At 45.3% G+C, this 23901-nt stretch overlaps 1 protein-coding gene across 3 annotated transcripts in view; it reads right to left on the minus strand.

Moving 5' to 3' along the window:
- Positions 1-23901, minus strand: part of CCDC102A (coiled-coil domain containing 102A) — a 659386-nt gene that overhangs the window by 221792 nt on the left and 413693 nt on the right. For all 3 annotated transcript variants that reach the window (XM_069654162.1, XM_069654173.1, XM_069654184.1), the window contains one exon: positions 1297-1405. In XM_069654162.1, the coding sequence (XP_069510263.1) occupies positions 1297-1405 (109 nt within the window). The remainder of the gene's footprint in view (positions 1-1296; positions 1406-23901) is intronic.

Below are 23901 nucleotides of genomic sequence, written 5' to 3' on the forward strand. Positions count from 1 at the left end.
TTCTATGCTGAGGACACTCAGATTCTTGCTAGATTGGAGAAATCACTCCATTCCACAGCTGGCAACCTTCACCGATGCAAGGCTGTCATACACCACTGAATGCTTGGAAACTGCATAAAACAAACAAAACAGAGGTCTCCATCACAAATAATCACTCTCCCCTTGGGCCTTCAGTAGTCTGCCCCTATCCTAAACTCCAATCAATGGTCCAAAGTCTTGGGTTTCATCTCAACTCCAAACTCTCACTATCCCTGAAATAAACAGCCTTTTCACCTCTTCTCCATTAAAAGGATCCTCCCGTACCAGATGTTTCCCTCCAGAGTTACAGTGGTCAACCCCCTAATCTCAATGAGGCTGAACAATAGAAAAAGTGCTAACCCCAGCTTCGTCTCTACTCCGCTTCAAGGCCTTTGCAGAGTCCAGAAAGGCAATGCTCATCTCCTCCTTCTCCTCAGGAGAGATGATCGCATCGATCCAGCTATAACTTTCCTTCTCAGGCTGGCTGTTTCCGAATGAATCATCTGCAAATCCCTGTATATCACTGGTCACCATTTCTACAAGATTGTACCATCCATTCAATATACTCAACGGATCCATTGTGCACGGTTGCACGTTTACGCCACTTGCCTCAAGACTCGATGTGCCTTCTCCAGTGGATCAAAACACTTTATCTCTGCTGCCTCTGTCAATACCTGAAAACCTGAATTGTCCGGAAAAATTGACTTCACTGGACTTCATCATGGCCATCCGGATCATCAGCACCAAGAAACTACCTTGGCGGTGAATGTTACACTCTGCATATGGTTAAAAAGAAATATGCACACTAGTGCTGCACCATATCTTCTCAGTATCCCGTCAACCACTATGTCATCATACAAGACGATTCAAACTGCTCGGGGAGGTGGAGGCACACCAAAATGTGGGCCAGGTTTGGTCAGAAGTTCTATTCCCAACCCTTTCCCTCATATAGAAAAAGAGAACATTTACCTATGCATATGGAAGGGACCTTCCATAATCTCCCCATTGCCTTTGCAATGGTGGCAGGCATGCAGCTGGATACATTTAAGTTCTTACTAACTGCCCATGATGCTCACTGCAGTTCACACTGGGTGACTAATGCCGTATCCTCTATCGAAGGACTCACACCTGGGCAATGAGAAAAGCTTGCCTTTCAGAGAAGCAGTAACAAATCGTTGCTCCCTCCCCACATCCCCTTCGCCCCACACACACACTCACCCACCAGGTCTAGGCTCCCTAATGTACCAGAATAAATCAGCCAGGCTCCGGCCGCCTCACCTGCTTGAGCACCTCCTGTCGGGATTTATTCAGCTCCTCGTACTTGACTTTCCACTGATTGTTCTCCGTCTCCAACTTCTCAATGCTTTTGCTCAGTGACATTTTATCCCTAAAAGCGGAATTGGAAAAAAAGAAGTGAGGAGGCAAACAACACACAAAACCTCTAACCGCAGGCCCCCAAATACGAGTTCCACCTTCAGTATAGCTTCACACATACCTAAAATAATGTAACTAAAAGAAAGGGCTCCCACTGTGGGCCCCGAGGTTTCATTGACGTGACTCCAATTTCATTTAGAAATTCAAGTTGGACATTGTTGTCGTCTGCTACGTGCATTATCAACAGATCCATAATTAATCAATCTGGTCCAATTAGGTGAATCACTCACAGCCTGCAATAATTTCCAATAGGGCTTGGAAACTGGAAAGAGCCACAAGCCTGACTGCCCGAAAACTCCCAATATTGACAGCCTCTTCAAGCTTAAAAGAACCCGGTGTCTGACAGCTCCCAAAACAGACGTGTACCCCAATATTGAACAGCATCCTAATGTGCAAGAGAACCCTCCAGATGGAGAATCCAAAACAATCACTGAGACGAGTTTAAGACATATTGCTGATCAAACCAACCACCCATGGAGTAATTGAGAAACCGCCAATTTCCAGCAGCAACCCCCACACAATGTGAGAACCAACATATTCAACAACAAATTCGACAGCCTGCCACTTTAAACAACCATGCCCAAATACAAAAGTGGCCCATAGGATTTAAAAATAATCCAATATATCCGAGTTGCCACGGCTAAGAGAACACCCATATCTGAAAAAGTGGCTACATTCAAGTAGATCTCTGCATATCAGACGCCCCCGCCCCCCAAAAGTTTAAAAGAACCCCCATCCATCTGACAGCAATCGCACCCTAGTAGAGAAACCACGAATTTGACAGGAATACATTCATAGAGAACCCAAACACCTCGGCTATCCCGTCCATTTACCAGTAGCCAACACATTATGAAACCTTTCTATTACTGAAGCTTTTAAACAAGGTCTACTGTAGTTTGAGGGCTATTTTACCCCCCTTAAAGAGACCAGGTAGTAAAAATAGGTACATTTTAATCTCTTAACCAATCCCCACATCTTGAATAATCACAAACAATAGCACATCTAGAACGTCCCCCGGTGTGATGGCTGGTTTAGTATTGTTCAATCTTGTGCTAAATAGACCCCCGAAGAACAATAGGGCCAGGGGAGGAGGGCTGCAACAGGTTTTATTGGAAAATAACAAGGGTCGGTGATTATTTATTGTGCATTTGTTAGGTGCTTATACAACAAGTAAATTGTGTTTCAAAGCGCCCATTATGCAATAATGATTATAATCAAAAGAACAGTTGGGGGAAGGTGCTTAGAACCATATAGTAAGCAATGTCCCGGTGGAAAGTTGGCTTAGGGAGAGAATCAGCAATGAGGCCAAATGGTGTGAGAGGAGCAGCAGCTTTGTAACAGTGGTTAAGGCCCTTTGCTAACCCATTGTTTACAACGGCTCAACAGCATTCCAGTATCATAATGTGGCATGAAGGCCCCATTCTAAGGGCCAGAATGCGGGGTGGGGATAACGGGCCAGCAGCCCATTTTAACAGCACAAGTTAACGGCCCAAGCGCAATGAAATGCCATTAGCACCCGTGTTACCAAAGCGGTAAACCAGGGTGCTAAAAATTAAAATTAAAAAAAGTATTTTTAGCCAGTGAACAGGATGCCTCACGTGTCCCGTTAAATGACTGAAAATACTGTGCTAAGATGGCTGCCACGGAAAGGGAAGGTGGCGTCGCAACAAACTGGTAAGTGGGGTTGAGCAGAGGTGTTGGAAAAGGTAAAAAAAAAACATTTAAAAAAGGACCGACCGAGGAGGACAAGGCGGGGTGTAGGTGTTTGGCCGGGGGAACAAGGCGTCAGGTGGCTTTGAACGCTGGCTGAGAGTATAGGTTTCAGCACGCATTTCTAGACACCTGATTGGCAGGATCCCCCATGCCGGGTGCAAATATCACTATAGTCCTTGAAAGCAAAAGCTTATTTGTACCAAGTAGAACTTGAAAGGTGTACTCTGGAGACCCCCGGCTGGCCCATAGAACCGAGGTTTGCTCCAAAGTACTTTAAGACGAGATAGCTGCACCTTTGAGATGGATGGGGGTGCAGATTTATTACTCCAACACCAATCAATAAGGACAACTCAATGGTTTGGCAAAGGGAGTCCGTTTAATGACAAGTACAAAAAACGGGGAGTCATGGAAATCAGCAGTGATGCGATAGTCCTTCTCGCTTTAACTCCAACAAACTTCATACAAGTTATAAAATGTATACTCAAAACTCGTCATAATTGACGTGTAACACTCAGAAGTTAACATGCAATTCTATTGGTTAGGAAAAGGTAACTTTTATATACGTACTATATCTGTATATGGTAACGGTGTGAGGGGATTCAGGCGTCTCTGCTCGTTTTGCTAGAATATGAATCTCCGATCATTCGGCCTTCAGTAACATGGGTTGATTCTGCTTCGTTTGTAAAGTGGAATTACACTTACAATACTGTGCTTCATTTGAGGTAGATTTATGTATAATGGTGCTTGCCGCACTATTCTCCTACTTAGCATTGCAAGCCGTACTGTTTTCTTAGCTTTCTTGCGGTTCCAAGCATATGTACAGGTGTAAAATAATCGACTGTATTCATTTTGCTTACAGCTTTACTCTTGTATTTTTGATAGCATTCTTTCACTTTAGGTTCACAATCTCTTTTCTCATGGCATTTCGTCTCTGTCATTCTCGGGTCGTCATTTCTTCCATCTGAGTCCGTCTGGGTCCTCGTGCTGTCACCATTCATCTTCCATTAAGACCTTTTTGGTTTCTTCCGGGACTGTACTTAGGCAATCTCCATTTCGTCTCATTTGCTGGTAGGGTTTTCTTAATACCTTATTGTCCATGGTTTTCTGGGTATTGGTACTTAAATAGGCGTTGTTCTACTGATAGGTACTGGGCAGAGCCCCGCTGCGGCTCTCTGCTGGCTTATTTGCTCATCATACGTCACATATTTTGGTGTGAACATTCCTGGTACTTCAAAATGGGCGACTGGAATGCAGGCTTTATTTGGGACCTCCTCTACAAAGGGATATGGTCATGTGCCTAAAATCCAAGCTACGTTGTTTTATGAAAGTGTGAAATCCTGGGCACACAATGTAATCTCACAGTCACCTAAATACAAACATTGGAGTCGTAAAAGTGCTTAAGGTAACACTATTCAAAACAGGACTCTTGGAATTGGGAAAATGTAATAACTTTAGGAACAAAATGGTGCATCATGCTACCATGTTAGTGACCCATGATACCATCACTTGAATCTCTGGTGCACAAATTCAGTTTTTAGTGTACTTGACCGACTGCGGCAAAACCACAAAAACATGAATCTACTCCCAGGTTGCTGCCAGTCTCTGGAGTTGTTTTGGCAGGCGAAAGCTCTGCCACACCGGAGAATGAGTGAAACTCTTAGCGCTGCCCCGTTACACCATGTCATTGAGTCTTGTATGTCACACCTTCAAACCTTTTCATTGTTTCTTGGAGATTTAGGAGGTGGGGTAGGGGACCAACGTAGGAGAAGGGGCAGCGTTGCAATGCTGATATGTGCAGATCTAAAAAATGTAGAGCTCCCTATGGTGTGTACGTTGTAGCCATTGTGCGAGTTGTCTGTAGCAGTGGTTAATAAGTGGTACAATGCAAATTGTATTTTCATATGGGGCGTCTGTCAGAGTTGTGTTCAAAGAGTGTGGAAAGTTGTGTCAGTGTATTTGGGTAAGGTTAGCGTGTTCTTTAGGTGACTTTAGTGCATACACAAGTCTCATTTAATTGCGTAACATGTGCTGTTTCGGTGCTCGAGTTGCGTGGTCGGCCGGGATTGGGGGTTAAAGGGTGGAGCTAGAATGATTTTGAGGTGGCCATTGTTACCATACCTTGCCCAAAACACCGCCAAAAACAATTTGATTCACTTTGGAAACTTCAATGTTGGCAGCATGTATGGGTTTATATCCATGAAAAACATTCTTTCGCCAGCTTTTATGCCTTGTCACGCCATGTTCTGTGATGCTAGGCTAAGTGATGCTACATCAGCTGACACTATGCAATGGCACACATTCAGCACCTACAGTTTATAGTCAGCTGCCCAGGGCCTCTCTTACGACGGGCCACTGACACTCTAAAAGACACCGCGCCTGAAGCGCCACTCAGCCTTACATGGAATTATGCAATAATGCACATGGTCTATGGAGGATAGCTCAGCGGCAACGCGCTCCCCTTGGAAGCAAGAAGATACACAGCAACACTAGTTCGATCCCCGGGTTCGTGCTTAGAAACCTCCGGGTGTTAAGCGTGTTATAAATAACCTATCATATATCATACCCTGGACTTGCAGGTGGCAGAGCCAACCGTAAACCACATCACAGCCACAGCATTACCATGCTGGTAGTTACCAATGAAATTGTGCATTTTGTCTTTAAATCCTATCACACGTTTCTGGGCTGTGCCACTAGTACAATGCCCTTTAAATTGCACCATTTGCTGCTAATTAGACCTAGCTACCACAAACATTCCAATGGGGGAATGAGAAGGAGTCCCATACAAAGGAGTTTGCTTTGTCCACACAAAGTCTCTGAAGGTAGTGCCTCCACCAAAATGTAAAGCTTTATCCCCCCCACCCCAACTACAAACTCAGGGCAAGTGATAAACCTCATTTTATGAGTGAATGCAGATGCCAGGTTTGCTTCAAAACATGTTCTGCAGTATGCCCAGGGATGCCACATGGTTTGGTGAGGCCCAGGTAAAAAATGTGGCGAGGCCCCCTTGCTATTTTGTGCACTGCGCCAGCACCACTGCTAACAGGAGACATGGAAACTCTCCCTTTGAGTTTGTGTGGAGGGCATGGATAGGTTTATGAGACTGGGCTAAGCAGAAATCTTGCTATTGGGTCCACTGCACTTACCATTTAAAGCATTTGTAGGGTAAATCTGCAGACTGGACACAGAAAATCTTGCAAAGATCCTATCATGGCATATGTCATCTTCCACCTGTATCTATGGTCATATCCTGTACACAACTAGTCAGATGAAATTTGGGTAAATTGCTGCTAATGTGAATTGCAGTAGGACATTTCCAGCTCAATACCTGCTGTACGATACGATATGGCATTTATAACGCATCTATACACAAGTGTTTCAAGGCGTGATGAGGCAAGGGAGGGAAGACAGACAGCGATCCTACTAGGCCAGGTGACATTGAGATCGCACATGTGCAGTGGAGGGGGGAAGGAGAAAAGGGAGGGGGCAGTGCAGTACACAGGATGACAGTGAAATACATATAGAAAATAAATAGAATAAATAGAAGTGCAGCCAGCTGGTGGCAAGTGCAAGGGTAAGTGCAGACATCCAGTGTCAAGTGCTAGTAGGGACTGTAGGGATACAGAAACAGTCCCCGAGTGCAAGGGTTGCCAGGAGGACAGTGCAGGTGTGAAACTGGAAGGGGGGACCTGAGCCCGAGATCAGAGGGTAGCCAGGTAAACCAATGCATTTTCAGATTCAGCCAGGAGATCAGCAGGGGAAAGGAGGAGAGAAGAGGTGCTTCCAGAACCGGAGATGGTTCTCAAGTTTCAGAGAGGCAGGGAGGCTGTTCCAGAGGGAGGCCCCACTAGAAGAAAGAGCTTCTGCTGGGGCGAGGGGGTCTTCCCCTATCCTTTACCCATCATCTTGTAATAATATGGCCTGTAAATATCAAGTCCCAATTCACCCCATCTCCTCCTCCCCATTTCCAACACATACTAAGACGAGGAAGAGGCAACTAAGATCAGTAAAGATTACCCATAGGAATAATATGGGGAAAATAAGGGCAACCTACCCTAGAAAGAATGCACGTTGTCCCACTAATAGAGTCTTGCAGGGTCAGACATTTAATATTAACCATTCACACCTGACTGAACTTGACTGGTCTTTTTACTATAAAAGCTGTTGCCTTGCACAGGTGGATGAGCGAGTAAGAGAGCAAGTCGGAAGGAGAGCCGAGACGCCAGAGCTGGCCAGGACCAGAGGTCGGAATCCCGAGACAATGAGAAGCTGTGGTTTGAAAGAGCAGAAGCGTTCCAGAAGGAGCCATGTTTCCAAGGAGCCAAGAAGAGTCTGTGTATGGGAGCCGAGAGTCGTGCTGGTGCCCTGCAGAGACTTGCGAATGTGAATGCTCGTTCCCCTGGGCCGCTGAGACAGCCCAGGAGTGTCTCAGGGGCAGGCATTGAGACCCTGACTTCTGAACGAAGAGTCGTTGAAGAGCTGAAGCGCATAAGTCAGCCCGGTGAGTCCAAGAGCATTGCAGAGCCGGGTTGTGAAGAGCGTGAACACTAGAAAAACATAAGAACGAGGACCGCGTTTGTGTAAGTGTTCGATTGAAGCTAAAGTGATGACTCCAATAAGGGAAGGATGCAAGTAACAGTGTAAAAGTGAAACTAGGGAGACACGCGTGTGTGAAATAACAAATGGAATGAAATTGGACAATGAAGTGATACAGTGAAAAGAGGGCCAGACGCCTGTGACAAGTGTGCAAGAGGCACGATAGGAAAAGACAGTGTAAAAAGGGCGCGAGCGGCCCAGAAAGAAGGAAACAAGCACAGGGCTGCACAGAAGAGTGAAAGAAGCGTACAAGAGATACAACAGAGAGAAGGAATAAAGGACAGTGCAAGTGTGCATGACAAAAGGAAAATAATATATAAAAATGGTGCAGGAAGCACATAAAGAAACAATTTGCAAAGGAAAGCAAGAGTAAGAAACAAAGACAGGGGCAAAGGATCAGAGTGGTCGTGCTGAGGAAAAGCAAAGAGCCTGACGTTTCGAAAGCCTCCGATTCCACCACACGAGAATGTTGTTTGTTTTTGTGTTTTGAAAGCTGGAAGGGGCCTGAGTTTGGGGAAGGGAACCCTAAGAGGCCCAACCAAATTGAAGACGTTTTCGTTTTCTTGTTAGCATGGGCGTAATTTTAGGGGGGGACGGGGGTGTTTGTCCCCCCCAACTTTCATGGCACACTATTTTGTCCCCATTCATTTGAATGGGGCACCTTTTCTTCAGAGGTCATGTCCCCCCCAACATTTTCAGCAAAGTTTCTCCACTGCTTGTTAGTTTTGAAAGGATTGAAGCATGGGGAAGGAAACCCCGAGGGGCTTCAAGAGGAAATGTGTTACATTTCGTTTGTGGCGTTTGAAAATGGAATAAGTTGAAGCTTGGGGAAGGGAACCCCAAGGAAGAACCCCAAGGAAGTCAAAGACACTGAAGGTATTTAAAATCATTGTAAAGGCCTGTGGAGAAGGTTTTACAAACAGCCCTGTTGAGTGAACCCATCTTTGTAACATTGACCAAATTGCACCTAGTGAGAAAGCCTTTTGAAACCAACTATTTTTCCTTTTCAAAAGACTTTCTATCACATTATATTGTAAAGAGCGAGGGCAAGCATAGGTTTAAACCCAGACAGACTTATTTTGGACTTTTAGACATCGACAGCCATTGGAAACAAAAGTTAAGGGAACCATCCCTGCAGAGTTAGGGCCAGTTAGACATTACACCAATCCGGGGAACCATATTTCATTTTAAAAACCTTATTATCGTTTTAACCTTAAATGTTTTAAAATTAATACTTTTGAGTCTGTGTCTCTCTTGATACCATGCCTTTCTCACACTACCCACTACCCTTTCCTGTCCCCTCCAGTCCTTTATAAAATAATATATAACGCTACTATTATAAGATAAGATATGATATGCTATGGCATGGCAGGGAAGATGGACAACGATCCTACGAAGCCAGGTGACAATATGATTGCGCAGGTTCAGGGGAGGGAGGGAAAGAAACAGTGTAGGTGGAAAGGGGAGGGAGCAGTGCAGTATATAGGATAACAGTGAAATACATTAGAGAAATAAAAGTGCTGCCAGCTGGTGGCAAGTGCAAGGGTAAGTGCAGACTACAGGGGTCAAGTGCTGTAGGGATACAGAAAACAGTCCCTGAGTGCAAGGGTTGCAGTTGTGCAACTGGCGGGGAGGGGACTTGGGCCCGAGATCAGAGGGTAGCCAGGTAACCAGTGCAGTTTCAGATTCAGCCAGGAGATCAGCAGGGGAGAGGTGGAGAGAAAGCAGAAGCAAAGAGGAGGGTCTTGAAATGCTTCCGGAACCGGAGATGGTTTTCCTCAAGTTTCAGAGAGGCAGGGAGGCTGTTCCAGAAGAAAGAGATCTACCACCAACACACTGCTTGGAGAAGCGACTGACCCCGAGGGAGTTGGAGGCGGATGAGGGAAGAGCTTGAGAAGGAAGTTATTTAGGAAGAGAGAGTTGAAGGTATTGAGGTCCCAGGCCCCAGAAGGCCTTGTGGACAGGGTTACTAGTGGGCCATGACATATTCCTCTTGCTTCTAAGCACTGTAATAATAAGTGTAATATTAATAAGAAGTGTAACTCCCAGAGGCAATCTATTACCACATGCTGTGGTATGCACATTTAAGGAGAAATAGCTGGTAAAATAGCACACCAGGTTAAGTGCTCACTGCTAAAATCTATGTATGATCTGCAAGTCATGGGTTTAAATCCTAGCAAAGTTTCCCCTCATTTTATTCAACTGCGGTCAACAAATGTGTATTTGTTTCGTTTGCTGGGTAACTATTTTATAGGAGTGTTTTATGTAAAGTCCAAGCACAGGGTCAGAATAATGTCAGTGTCTTAAATCAGTGTTGCATTGAGTGCGACTTCCATGACTCTCATTCAACTTCATATATGCCGTTGTGATGAATTTGAGGATGTCTTCCCTTCTCCCCGAGGGGAGAGCTTTATCATGGGGCCAGAGCGGTGCATCCACAGTACAATGGTCCCCCTGGGGGTGGTGCACATAAGGAGGAGAACGTGGGGAAGGAAACCCCCTTATGGGATTAGGGATGATTATTCTCAGAGAACGCGGTATGACCCCACTTCAATACACTTAACCCATTCTCCAACCCTTGATCCTCTTCACCCTCGGGAGATAAGTCAAGTCGTCAAGTCAGTCAATCCAACATACATGACAAGAATGAAAGACCAGAAAGTACTAACTGACACAGTTTGAAATTGGTACTGTGAAGAAGATCGCAGGGAGTCCAAGGATCACTATAGAGAAGCAGAGTGAGTGGTCTAGCTGCTCAATGCAAGTGATTGGGCCAAAGCAGTACAGAAATCCTATGCAGGAGTTTGGAAGCAGGACAGGTAGGATGCAGAAGGAAGAGAGCGATACTCAGAGGGAACAGCCAGAGCCATGCACAGAAGCAACGAGCCAGAAGGGAAGCCGTAGAGAGTGAAAAGGGAGAACCCGAACATGGTCCACCAGGAGAGGACTGCTCAGGTTGCCGCCGAGTGAATCCTCCAAGTGCCCCAGGCACCGGTGAAGTACGCGAGAGAGAGAGAGAGAGAGAGAGAGAGAACGCACAGCTGTGAAGCATCTGAAGACTGCAGAGCTGCTGCAGACCCCACTAGAGACCCAAACACTACTGGAGCCTCAGAGAGGGGTGCAGCTGCCCAAGAACTGCCTATACCAGCAAGAAGGAAGGAAACTGGTACACTGGTTGCCTGGGAGGTACTAGAGGTCCGGGGAAGCAATGGGATGAACATAGGAGCCAGAAGGAGAGGGTCCGGGACCCTGAAAGCCCACTAGGCAAACCAGGAAGAATTGTATTCTTGCAGGAGAGTGAGCCAAGCAGATACAAAGCACCAGTGCGAGCCCGAGACCTGCACCAAAATAAGAGGGTCTGGCACCCAGATGTTAAAAGAAGCAAACAAGGAAGAATTGTATACTTGGCAAGGAAGTAAACCAAGCAAACACTATGTTACACCACATTTATGAACCTCACCCTTATGCTAAACCAAAGTTTAAAGTGACAAAGACTAAGAGGGTCTGGGACCCTGTGAGACAGAAAGACGGTCCATAAGAGAGCACTGTCTTGGCAGGATAGTGAACCAAGCTGTGTAAAATATTGCAAATCTGGGACTCGCACCCACATGAGATGTTGAGAACAAGAGGGTAAAGAATCCTGGAAATGTTATTGTACCATTACTTATAGAACGCACGGTAGCCCGGAAACATAATGGCGCTGGAGAGGAAAGGACAGAAAACCCTGAAAAGAACTGATCAGCCAGACGTCACTAAATTAAAAAAGATAAGTTTTAAGAGCCTTCCTAAAGGCCAGATGGTTAGACATTTTTTCAATGTCACAGGAGCTTGTTACAAAACTGCGCCGCTGCGATGGAAAAGGCACATTGTTACGCTCACCTGGTATCCACAGGGACGGCACCCAGCCGGGTTACTCACTGGTATGCTTCTCAGCTTGCCCAGATGTGGTCTGCGGGGAAGATTCTGCCTGAAAATACAGGAGGACTGTGTTCAAGACTGACCGACCGGGGTATCCTCCCTCCACCCCCATATGATTTCAGCCCCTCTGGGCCCGCTCCTCGCCTTGTGGTAGAATTAGGCGTGCTCTCCGTCCTGCCTTCTTTGTTGGGGTGCGTTGTCTTTCATGGGCGTGTGCGGTCCAGTTACTTCACTGACGCCGGCCCGTTTGATATAGTTCAGGTAGATCTTATTGCTTTCCTTTAGTTTTGTTGCTATCCTGCAAGCCTTTCTTTGTTTAGAATGTCTCTTTTTCCTCCCTTAGGTATGCGGAGCTTCAGCGCGGCGAACTGGCTTGGTTGAGCCCCGCTGGTAAAGGATGGCGCATTAAGAATGCTATGATGCGGTAAGTAAGCGCTATTCGCAGCGCTGCAAAGTTTTGCCTTTGCTAACCTGTGTTTTCCTTCCTTGTAGGTCGCGGTGTTCTTCAGTGGGAGTAGAATGTCCGGAATGGTGCCAGCCGTGAGGCGACCAGCCAGGTAAGCCTTTAGAGCAGTTTGTAATTTACAAATGTCTCTACTGCTTTCTTTAATGTTGCCTCTTTCTTTCCCTTTCAGGTCGTACTGTCCGGGAGGTGTGCTGATTCAAGGAAGCTGTTCTCAGAAGCTGCTAGTGGTTAAAGATGAAGACTGCAGGTAAGATGCTGCTGCTAATGATGTTCCTTTTGTCTCCTTGCAGGTTCTGCTTTTCCGAGGTTTGAGGGAATAGCTGGACACAGTGAGCGTCACGCTGCAAGCTGCAAAGTAACGCAAAGCGTGTTGTCTTGCTCGGGTGTGGTTTAAATAGCCCCAACAAAATAGTCCAGGTAAAGTAGTCCCTAGGCTACCACACCCAAAACACTAGACCACATAGCTTGGTTCTTAGGAACCAAGTTATATGGATGCCTCCATGTTGGCTGACAATACAATAAAGTAGTTCCCAAGCACATTGTTTTTCATGGTGTATGAGCCTGGCGCCATAGGCGCCAGGACTGGCCCCATAAGGGCTTTTGAAGAGGATGCCAGGCTCTAGAGACCCGAGTCCTGACTCCACCTGGCCAATGGGTTTCCCAGAGGGGGTTTTGGGCTAGGGTCGTGACACATCCCCCAATCCGGGACCTGCGAAAAGGTGGCACACAGAGTAGGGCAGCTGATTCAAATCACAGGGAGCACTTCGGAGGATAGCGTAAGAATTTAGTACAGAGATACTCCGCACTCTGATCGTGGAGAGCATGATGCAAAGTGCCTTGAACTCAATGCTCTGAGCAATTGGAAGCCAATGCAAAAGGCGAAGTAACAGGGAAATATGGGTGCCATAGGGTGACCCAGTTGCCACCTACGCTGCAAAATTCAGGAGGCGCTGTAGTCGGAGGACCAGGCACTTAGGCTGTGCAAGATATAAAGAATTACAATAGTCCAGTGACTAGATACCATTGCAGAAACTACCAGAAGACGCAGTGGAGATGGAATCATATGAAGTGCTTTTTTCAAGATTTTCAAGTGGAAAAACCCAGTCTGACAGACAGAAGATACCTGGGCATCCATGGACAGAGTGGCAGTCATGATAACTCCCAAATTCTTAACCTTTGCCGCAGGGACAGGAAGAGAACCCACAGAAGGCGGCCAACAAGAAGCAATCCAGAGTGAAGGGTCGGGGGGGAGCCCACCACCAGCACCTCGGTCTTGTCCCCATTCAGCTTCAGTCAGTTTAGGCCCATAGCGTGATAGCGAACTGTGCCAAATTATTAGGATAACGAAGCATTACGTTGCGACTTGCCCAGTGACATTTTATCTAAGAGAAAAGGGGATCCGGAGCCCGTAAGGAATAAGCATAAGATGAGAAGAACTCTAGGGGAAAAGAGCACAACCATAGCATTAGATTCGGCTATTTTGGAGCATTGTTTTGCATCCCTTTACTACCAGAGACAATTTTTACTTTGAGAAGAGACCATCCTTGCACAGTTGCTTTACTTTATTAGTGTTGTTGGGGACAGAGGTAGGTTTTGGGACACAACAGTAACAGGCTTTTTAGTTTCGGACTTGCTGACAATTTCACTCGTTTTCTTTGAGGAAGGAAACCCCTCTTAGCTTTCGGGAGAGAGAAGCATTTTCCAGTCCACTTTTAATTAATATAAGTCTATACTCAAAAACATAGCACCATTGTGCCCAGGCTTTACTTCTGCACCCCTACACTGTAAACAAATCAGATCCAAGTGTTTCTTTGCTTCCTTGAGATGTGTGAAGCTTATTTTATACTGGCATGTCTGAAGCTGGATGGGAGGGGGCTATGAATGCACTGGTAGTGAGAGGATGGCGCCTGCATGCAGCTTGCTGGAAACATAAAAACAGGATACCAATCTTTGTTTGTATATGACAAATAGGACTTCCCAGTAATTGTCGTTCTGTGGCTTGTAGCTGTTTAGAATCACATGCTTTGCATAGGCTGCCATCTAGTGGTTGATGCACAATATTACATCATCTTGTTTTTTTCGAATTTGAAAATGCTTGTTGACAGGGCGTACTTGCAACACTATCCCTACTCTAAATGTGCTAGAACCCATGATCCTTCACTCGTCAACGTCCTCAGATTGATTTCTGACATGGTGTCATTGGAAGTGACTGTGTATATCATCCTTTGTGGAAAAGATGTGTGGGCGCATGTGATTCTAACAAGATACAAGCCACAGAAAGATTATTACTGGCAAGTAAAATGTGCCTTCTGGGGCTTGTGAATCTGCTTAGATTCATATGCTTTGCATAGAGTAGCAAACAGTGTTCCCTGATGGTGGTGGATGTGTGAAAGGAGCAGATCAGATCCAAATAAATGTTTCCAATTGCTTGACCCACCTGAGAATCTGCTTCTGTTTGTGTGTCAATGCAATAGTTAGTGTAAGTGGGCACGGAACTCTGTGTCACTGCTTTTCAAGTGGCTCCCAATGGGACATTAGCAATGCAAGCTTAGGTTTCTCCCATAACATGGTGGAATGTGCTCTAGGGGTAAACAGGAGTGTTTTGTTTGCTAGAGTAGAGCACATTTGTATACATCTAAAAATCCATCCATTGATGGTTACTTTAATTTCTGCGTCTCCTTCTCTGTTGTCATTGATACAAAAGTATTATCTGTTTTTCTAATCTCTTTAGTACTGTCTATGTAGTACAAGACCACCCAACAAACGTCAAGCATGTAAGGCAACTTTCTCCCTTGGTTGTCGACTTTGAAAGAAAGCTGGTAAATCAATGGATTTATTAACATGGAATTTAGAAATACATTTAGGTGAAAATCTAGGGTACGTCCTTATTGCCACATTATGCTTATCTATTGTTACAAAAGGTTCAGTCACCAACAGGGCTTGTAGCACACAAATCCTTCTGATGGACATGATTGCAATAAGAAAAGCAGCCTTACATGATCATTCTTTTTAATGGGGCTTTATGCATAGGTTCAAAGAGCCCGAATTAATCTTCAGAGCACTGTGTTTAAATCCCACCCTGGTGGGGCGGCCACTGGGGGATAGATATGCTTGACTACTTCCAGGAAGGCTTTAACTAATGGTACTTTCTACTAAGATATTTCTAGTTGTGTTGTAGTGTAGGCTGTTAGATGCATCTTAAACGAGTTGTTAACAAGACCGGAGTCTAACAAATACAGTAGGTAACCACCTCCGTTGCTAAAAGCGTATTGGGTTTGTTTCTGGTTGGTTACGCCACATTACAAATCTTTTCCTCATATTGAAGTAGCAGTGTCTCGTATTCAGCTTTCTTGCTTCTCACAATATATCCATACATCATGTGGGTAATTGCAAATGCCCACATTCTAACCAGGCTGATAAGTTGGTTGTCTGAGGTATAGGATGTGTTATTTGTTTGTGTTTCTGCATAAGCATATCTTGGAATGGATGTTGTATGATTGGTGGACAGAGAGACATGTCCATTGGCTGCGAGTACCATGGATGTCTTGCCCACATTGGTGCATGACATGAGTATCAATGTTACACTCTTGGTGTAATTTGTGAATTAATTTGGGCATTAGCGATGCTAGGGGAAAAGCGTATGCCAATATCCCTGACCAGCTCACCCATAGTGCATTGTCTTGAGACCCTGGTTGTGGGAACCTGGATGCAAAGATTTGGCATTTTCTGTTTTCGCCTGTTGCACGCAGGCTGACTGATAGTTGACCCTATGTTGCAAACATCTTTTTGATTGTATTGGTGTTGAATTCCCACTTGTGTTCTGTTATTAGAACTATGCTTAGGGTGTCTGCTAAACAGTTGTGTTCCCCTGGAACATGTGCTTGGATGAACAATTTTCTCTGGCTCCACCAGTGCCATAGGACCCGTGCAACCACGCAAAGATATTTTGAATATGTCCCGCCTTGCTTGCTGAAGTAAAACATGGCTGATGCGTTGTCTGTATTTATAAGGATGCTCTTTCCCTTTAGTTTGCTCTGGAACTTTCAGAGGGACATCTTTATTCAATTCCAACCGATTTATGTGGTTCTTTGTCTGGGCATTTGACCACCATCCCTAGGCGGCAAGGTGTTGGCAATGTGCATTCCAAACTGAGAGATGCATCTCGTAACGTGATTTGTGGTGGCGGTGTAGTGAAGGTCTTTCCCTTTACAATATTTATTACTGTCCACCACTGAGGACGTTTGTGTGCCTTTTGGGAGACTACCACTAGATCGTCCCACTGGCCTGCTTTCTGAGACCATTGCTCCACCAGGCACTGTTGTATTGGGCACTTATTGAGGGCGGCATGGGAGATTATAAATATGCATACCGACATCATGTCAAAGAGTCTCATTACTCTTCTGACAGTTATCATCTGGCCTACTGCATAGTGTGGGATGAGTGCTTTCAATGCCTGTACTCTTTCTGGTGATGGTAAGGCGACTGTCCCGTTGAGGGACTCCAGAAATTCTTTAACTTGGCACAAGGCTGACCTTTTGCTCATCGATTGTGAAATCCAGACTGAGGGGTAAATGTACTGTTTCCTGTGTGTCTGTGAAGTAGATACTTGCTCTCGCTCTCTCCTGTTATTAGCCAGTTATCCGGATCTATGTTAAAATAACATATCATACAAAAGCAAGTGTAAAAACGCCAAAGCGCCATCACTGTGTCCACTGAAAATGTTGAATCAAGACGGATAGAAATGTATTATAAGCTGGAGGTTAATTGAACCATTGGATTTTAAAATGATTGAAGGATAATTAACTATCTAGGGTAACGCCTACAACCGGAGAAGCAGCTACAGTGAAAGAAACTGATACCTCGCGAGATCATTGACCAGGAAGTTGAAATAACGTGATGCGCGGAGTGACGAAAAAAATGCGCATGTGTTCTGAGAGAAAAGAACAGCTCCAAATCGCAGTGCAACCAGAGTTTGACAAAAACACAGCAGACAGGCGCAAGGGTAAATAAGCAGAAAAAGATGTAATGCAGGTATATGTGATAGCAAATTCCACTTTAAATTTCTAATGTATTGAAGCGGGGGACACCCCGCAATCCTCAATCCCATTATACCGAACGCAGGGAGCGGGGGACATCCCTGCAACCCCCGTTCGGTATAATGGGATTTGAAATTTCAGACCATGGCGAATGCGCAGTAATTGCACATTCTGCATTTTTTTCCTCTGTATTTTGGAGAAATACCCAGTTGTCCGGGTAAGGGTAGAGTGGAATTGCCTCGGAGCACACAGATGCGCTGCGACAACTGCAATCACCTTGGTGAAGACACACAGTGCAACCTGTTCTTAGGAGGAGGATGACCTGCTGCAGGGTTGTCATTCTGAAGTTTTGGGGTTTTATATATCCATTTGATGGTCTACAAGAAAAGAAATGGAGTAAATTCCTGTGTGTACCTGGCCATTCGGAACTCACTCCATCGCTTCCTTCAGGAAGAGTGCCTGAATCTCGTCTTGTAGTAACTTTAGATGTTCCAGGGCTACTGGTCTTGCTCTCAGCAGGTGATTGCGCGGCCTTGATAGCAACTCTCCTTGACTGTGCTTAACAATCACCTGTCTGAAGTTATCCTCTCCCATGTGTGGGTGTATGATGTTATGCAACTTCCTACATGGGAAACCACCACCACTGAGGAGTCATTTAGCCAATACAGCTGCCCCCTAGAGGCCTGCCCTCTTCCGCACCTCCTGCCTCCACGTGGTTGGCGACAGCCTATATAAGCCACTGTTTCTTGTGCAAAAGTGGTTTCATATTTAGAGGACCCCTGCGTATAAGTTGTGTGTCCCACTGGATGGCCATATGGTTGGGCTGGAAAGGACCACCTGGTGCCGAGGGCTCCCCTCTTTTGGAAATGTTAACCAGTCATCTGGCCTAGACTTCTCATTGTCTCATGGTATATTCTTTTTTGCTTTCTCAGGGGCTTTGTCAACAGCAAACCCAAATAAGGCAACCTCTTCAACTGGCTTGTTGATTAAGCTAGCCTGAGTCTCGGGTTTAAACCCTGACCACCCCCCCCCCTTAGCAACGCATGTCTTAATTACACTAGAACCCATTATTATCCTTTCAACTGTATCTTCTGCATTGAACGAGTTTTTAATAACTGCATTAGCTGAATGTTTGCCCTCTGTTATCACCTTAATCATGGCCAATTTCAGTGGTTCAGTCGCTTGATCTGTGAGATGTTCAATCAATTTCGTGATCTGCTTGATCTGACCGCGGCTGCTTTTACCGCAACTAAAATGTTCGCATGAGAAATGCATGAACACAAAATGTACATTTTCCATGCGAACATGCAGGGGTTACCCCTGCAACCCGCGCTCACTATACTGTGTAGTATAGTGAGTGGGATGTTGCGGGGGACAACCCCGCAGCCTGTGTTTTTTTTAAATGTTTATTTTTTTCATTCTTTTTCCCTGTTCTGTTGGGAGAGCTTGGGGGTGTCGCCCGCAACCCCTGCTCACTGTAGTGAGCGGGATGTTGCAGGGGGACACCTGCCCAGCTGCCCACAGCCTTTTAAAAAAACATTTTTCATACCGACCCCACCAAAACACCTAAACACATACCACGGAAAGTTCGAACTTTTGGTAGTTAGAACTTTTCGTGGTGTGTGTTTTAGGTGTTTTGGTGGGATCGGTAATTTGTTTTTGGACATTTCGTCCTATTCCTATTTCGTCCCACTAGTGTCTGCTATATCGTGACATAAGGGCTGTTGCGTTAGGGGTTCTGAGTTAGTGTGCTGCTGATGTTGCTATTTTTCTTTGCTTTCCTTGACAGGGGGGTACTTGCTGCTTGACATTGGTGTCCCCCCCCCTTTTCTGTGTTGCAGTAGCCATCAGTGTGTCGATCTTTAAATACCCCTGTATGCAAAGTGAATCACTAGGGGCTGGCTTGTACTTCTCTTCTATATAAGGGTTTCCCGATTTATTTTGTACTGGGTTAGCTAGTGAAGGGGTAACACTTGAGTATACTCTTAAGTAGAGGTTTAGATTGTGAGATACATTTTCCCTCTTTTAAAATGTGCTCCATAAAATCTGCACGGTACCTGGTCGTCTCTAGGTGAGGTAGTAGTGGAAGGTTCTGCAATATCTGGGTCTATGTTGTCCTCATCTTCTATAACAATCTCCTGCTCTGAATACTATTCTTCCTCAATGATGTCCTCTTCCTCTTCCTCCTCTTCCTCCTCCTCCTCCTCCTCCTCCTCCTCCTCCTCCTCCTCCTCCTCCTCCTCCTCCTCCTCCTCCTCCTTGCTCTGGGCTGCTCAACCCTCTTAGCTGAAGTGGCTTCAACTAAAGTACCCACGTTCCTCTTTTTAAGGAGTTTGTAACAAAAGTCCACAAAGAATTGCGTTTTGCCTGGAATAGTTGCAACTGCAAACTGTACTGACCAAGATGTCCCTTGTGAGCTGTCCCATTGGGTCGTTTTCTTTTTTTTTAAAATAATTGTTTTAATTGTTTTATAAACAACTCAAAAAGAAACTTGCATACTTCTACCCACAACCACATATCTTGATCACATTCACAGACTGTTTTAAATTGGCCATGTACATCACCACAGCAAAGTTCATATTAATGTCTGGGGCCAGATTACAGAAACTTTGCATTGGTGCAAGGGCAAAGTTGCACGGTATTACCACTAGGGCAAAGTTTGCCCTATTTTTAAAAACAGTGGCACACACTAGAGAACTACTGCACCATGAGAAGGGCAGTTTGGCATATTAAAAGCACCAGGGCAAAATAGTGCTAAATAGATACATTTTTGATACATTTTTGCATCAGGGCAAAGTTTGCCCTATTGCTAATACCATTCCGTATTAGCACTAGGGCAAACTTTGCCCTAGTGCAAACGTGCTGTAAAAAAGCATCTTTTTTGTACTAGGGCAATTTTTGCCTTGTGCTATTAATATGCCAAACTGGCCTCGTCATGGTGCAATAGTTTTCTAGTGTCTGCCACTGTTTTTAAAAATAGGGCAAACTTTGCCCTAGTGCTAATACCGTGCAACTTTGCCCTTGCCTTGGCGCAAAGTTTCTGTAATCTGGCCCCAGGTATCACCACACAGTCGTGCTTACCTTCCCTCGTGTGTACGGGAAGTTTTCAGATCACTTACCTCTTCAGATGAGGCATAATAAATATTAGTTTTCCATGTGGTTCTACGTTTACTACTGATACAAACATATCCATGGAGATGTGATGTTGAAAGAAGGGGGCCAGGCTCTGATGTGCTTGTTTCCTATTTTTTGTTGGGAGTTATTTTACTTCATATTTTTGTTTTTTTAGAGTATTGGCCTATTTTTAGGGAGTAAAAGTGGTTGTTATGCCCCTTATCTCTAGGGCTGCTACCCCTCTTCTTCCAATTCCCCTTCTGACTTCAAAGAAAAAAACAGTACCCTTGTTCTGCTTTGCAGCTAAAAGAGTTCATTTTCCTTCCACATACGTTGAAGATGTTTTGTGTATTTTGGGAGTGGAAACGTCATAGGAACTCGTTCCCACTATGCTCGGCTTCAAGTGGTGATCATGTGCTTTCTGTTCGACGTAAGCGTTGATTTTTTCAACTGTCTGTTTAGGGCTCACCGTTAATGGGGACTGTTGGCTTAGGCTTCAATGTTAAAACCAATGGATCGGCATATGTTTGTGTCGCGCGTCATCCGTTTTTAACTTGTGCCTGTTTTTCATGAGCAGCCTTGTGGATGCAAGAGGTTGTCTCCACAGCCCAACCGCACATCGGCAACAAGAAGCTGGGTGCCGGCTGAGAGGTAACCTTTGTTGTTTCTCCCATGTTCTGCTCTTCGGTGTCGCTCTGAAAGTCGATGGCTGGCTGCACCTTCTTACTTCAGTTCTTCCGCTATAGAAGTAGACTCACCCAAAGCGTGTTCTGTCTGCATAGCGTAGGCTGCCCACCGTTTTTTATATGCTCCTTATGCGTTTTAGGTTTTAAAAGCATACAATCTTTACAATGAGTCATTGTGATCTCTTGGAAGACATTTGCACAACCAGTGTGTGTCCTTACTGGTAACTGGGTGTTGCACGATGGGCAAAATTTTAATGGAGTATTCTCATTGGGGTAGAAAGACAGTGAGCTAGCTTATTAGAGTAAATATTAGTGGGGCTAAAGGCATTCTCTAAGCAAAAGGAACTAATTATGCGACCATTTCGCCATCCTGCATTGCCTTTTGGCATAGTGCACCTCTGGCATGTCGACCACTGCCGCCCTCGCTGATCGTCTTGAAAGCGATAAATATAATCCTCAACCTCGATAGGCCTCTACAGACTCCAGTGACAATTTCTGAATTATGGAGCATCTGTTCTGCGTACGTACGTACGTACGTACGTACGTACGTACGTACGTTCATAGGTGCCCACACACCCCCGTGGCTAGGGTGAGGTAGACGCTTTCTGATCCATACCCTGGGGGTGGCTATTTGAGGGTGGATCACGCAGGGGTGTGACCCTCATGAAGTAAGGGTGACTTGCCAGATAGAACTTGGTATTCCCCTTACCAATTGCAGGTTAATAACCAAGACCCAACTCCCCAAGCATCCATGGTCTATGGTAATGTAAAAAGAACCCACCCACGCATTACCTTTAGTAAAGGTCTGCAGTCTTCGGCATCAAACCCCTACAATCCAATCCCTCGCCCCCACGAGGAAGAATAAAAATAACCCAGAACCAACATCTCTCTCCTGTAGAGTCTGTGGTAACATAAGGATAGAATGTCTTTCTGAAGGTAACCCCCTGTCCCCAGTATTTCCACAGTACTATGTAGCACATTATACAATTAAACAGACTCATGCATAAATAACAATTAACACCCTTTTTCTCCTTGCCCCGAATCGACTAACAGTACTGGGACAAAGAAGAGGAAGAAAAGAATAATACAGACTTCCAAACCAAAGAACCCAGCTACACGCTCTAGTGTTTGGATCAACTCAATTGAAACCAGGAAGATCAAAAACAGCTAGAACCCTAGAGAAGAGAGACTTACGCCCAGTTTGAGCTCAGAACAAGGTGGCAGTGCAGGAAAAGATATTGGTTCCTATGCAGAGGCTCATGAACGTGAGAAACACGTACTGGTGTAGCAGAGCAGAGAAGGCCGCTGAGACAGATGGAGAAACGCTGTGTGAGAGAAAGAAGTGCCATGGAGAAGCTAGGAGCGGCCAGCAGATAGTTCCTGGGAGCTCGGCAGCTGGAAGAGGCTGCATTCCCTATCCCGGGACCTGAAGAGAAGCAGGTGTGTGACTGTGGTGCTGCGAAGGAAGCAGGAAGGATGTCTGCACACTCCAGTGTGGAAAGCAGGTGAAAGACTCATGCCGCAGAAGCGCAAAGTGCACCAGAGACACTGGATAGAACCAGTGAGTCTACCGAAAGCCGTTGGGGACCGCAGGGGAGATCCAGCGACCGTTCCAATGACAATTTGAATGTTACACCATTGTTAAACTACAAGGAGATTGTGGGAATGCAGAACAAACAAAGTACAATCCCCAATGAGCTATGGATGTATGAGAAGCAAGTGAGGGGCAAAGCTTGAACAAACCTTACCGCAGAAATATATACCAAGCTAAGAGCAATAAATGCATTATTGGTGATATGGAGTAACTGTGAAATACATAAGAAGTCCTGGCAAGGGAAGCACACCAGGCAAATGAATCCCAGAAGAAGTCCTGGCGTGTGAGTATACCAGGCAAGTGAAAACCAGTGAAGTCCTGGCAGGAGAGTACACAAGGCAGTTGGAATTGCACAAATAGTCCTGGCATGGGAGTATACCAACAATTTGCAAAGCTTCCCGAAAAATACTAAAGAAAGAGTGGGCCTCATTACAGGTGTGGCGTTCTGGAAACAAGGGTGCCGGTAAGCTTACTGGTACCCTTGTTTCCAAACCTCCCCATTACGAGTCTGCATGCCGGTCTAATGCACTGGACTGGTCTGACCCTACCATGCGCAGCGGCCCTGGCAGGCAGTGTTGCCATGGAAGCACTAGCACTGTCAGCAACGGTGCTGGTGCTTCTGTCTCCCCACCCCCATAGGGTTTGATGGGACTCTATGTGAATGGGGACTTCCGGTGCCGCCGGGACTTGTAATGTCGCAGTGGCACCGGGAAGTCAGGTGACAGATTTGGTGTTAAGGGGTTGGTGGCAACCCGCCAGCGGTACCAGTGGGTTATCGCCAACCTCATAATGGGCCCCACTGTTTTCTAAAACAAGAATAAATTGTGTTAAAGAAAGACTGCTGCAGAACCTATTGCCTAAACAGAAACCTTGTGAATTAAGGAGACACACAAAGGAACTGTTAGTAAAAGAGACAATTGCCATCCTACTTAAGAATCCTGGGGAAGGGGATCACCCTGTGGATCCAAGGGCTTCACCTTGGAGAACATTTTCACTGGAGCTATTCTTATTTTCAGTTGTGAACACTTTTTTTGCCAATATCAAGTTGAAGACATTTCCTTTTACACTTGTTTTGTTTGTTGTGTGAGGGTCAGGATAGGATGTTTTGGACACAAGGATGGCTTTTCAGTTATTGACATCCTGATACAGACAGATCCTTAGTTTTTGGTTTTAGGTAGAGAAATTCCTCTGTAGAATAGGGTCAGAGAGGCATTTTCCCAACCGTTTCTTATTTAAAAAATTATTTAACCAAAAACCTGACAACTTTGTGTCTGGCTTTCATTTCTGACCCCTGACACATGTCATCTCTAAACAAGGAGTCTCAGTATG

The sequence above is a fragment of the Ambystoma mexicanum genome, chromosome 1p (genome assembly GCF_040938575.1).
Source record: "Ambystoma mexicanum isolate Mex_15411 chromosome 1p, UKY_AmexF1_1, whole genome shotgun sequence".
Lineage (NCBI taxonomy): Eukaryota > Metazoa > Chordata > Amphibia > Caudata > Ambystomatidae > Ambystoma > Ambystoma mexicanum.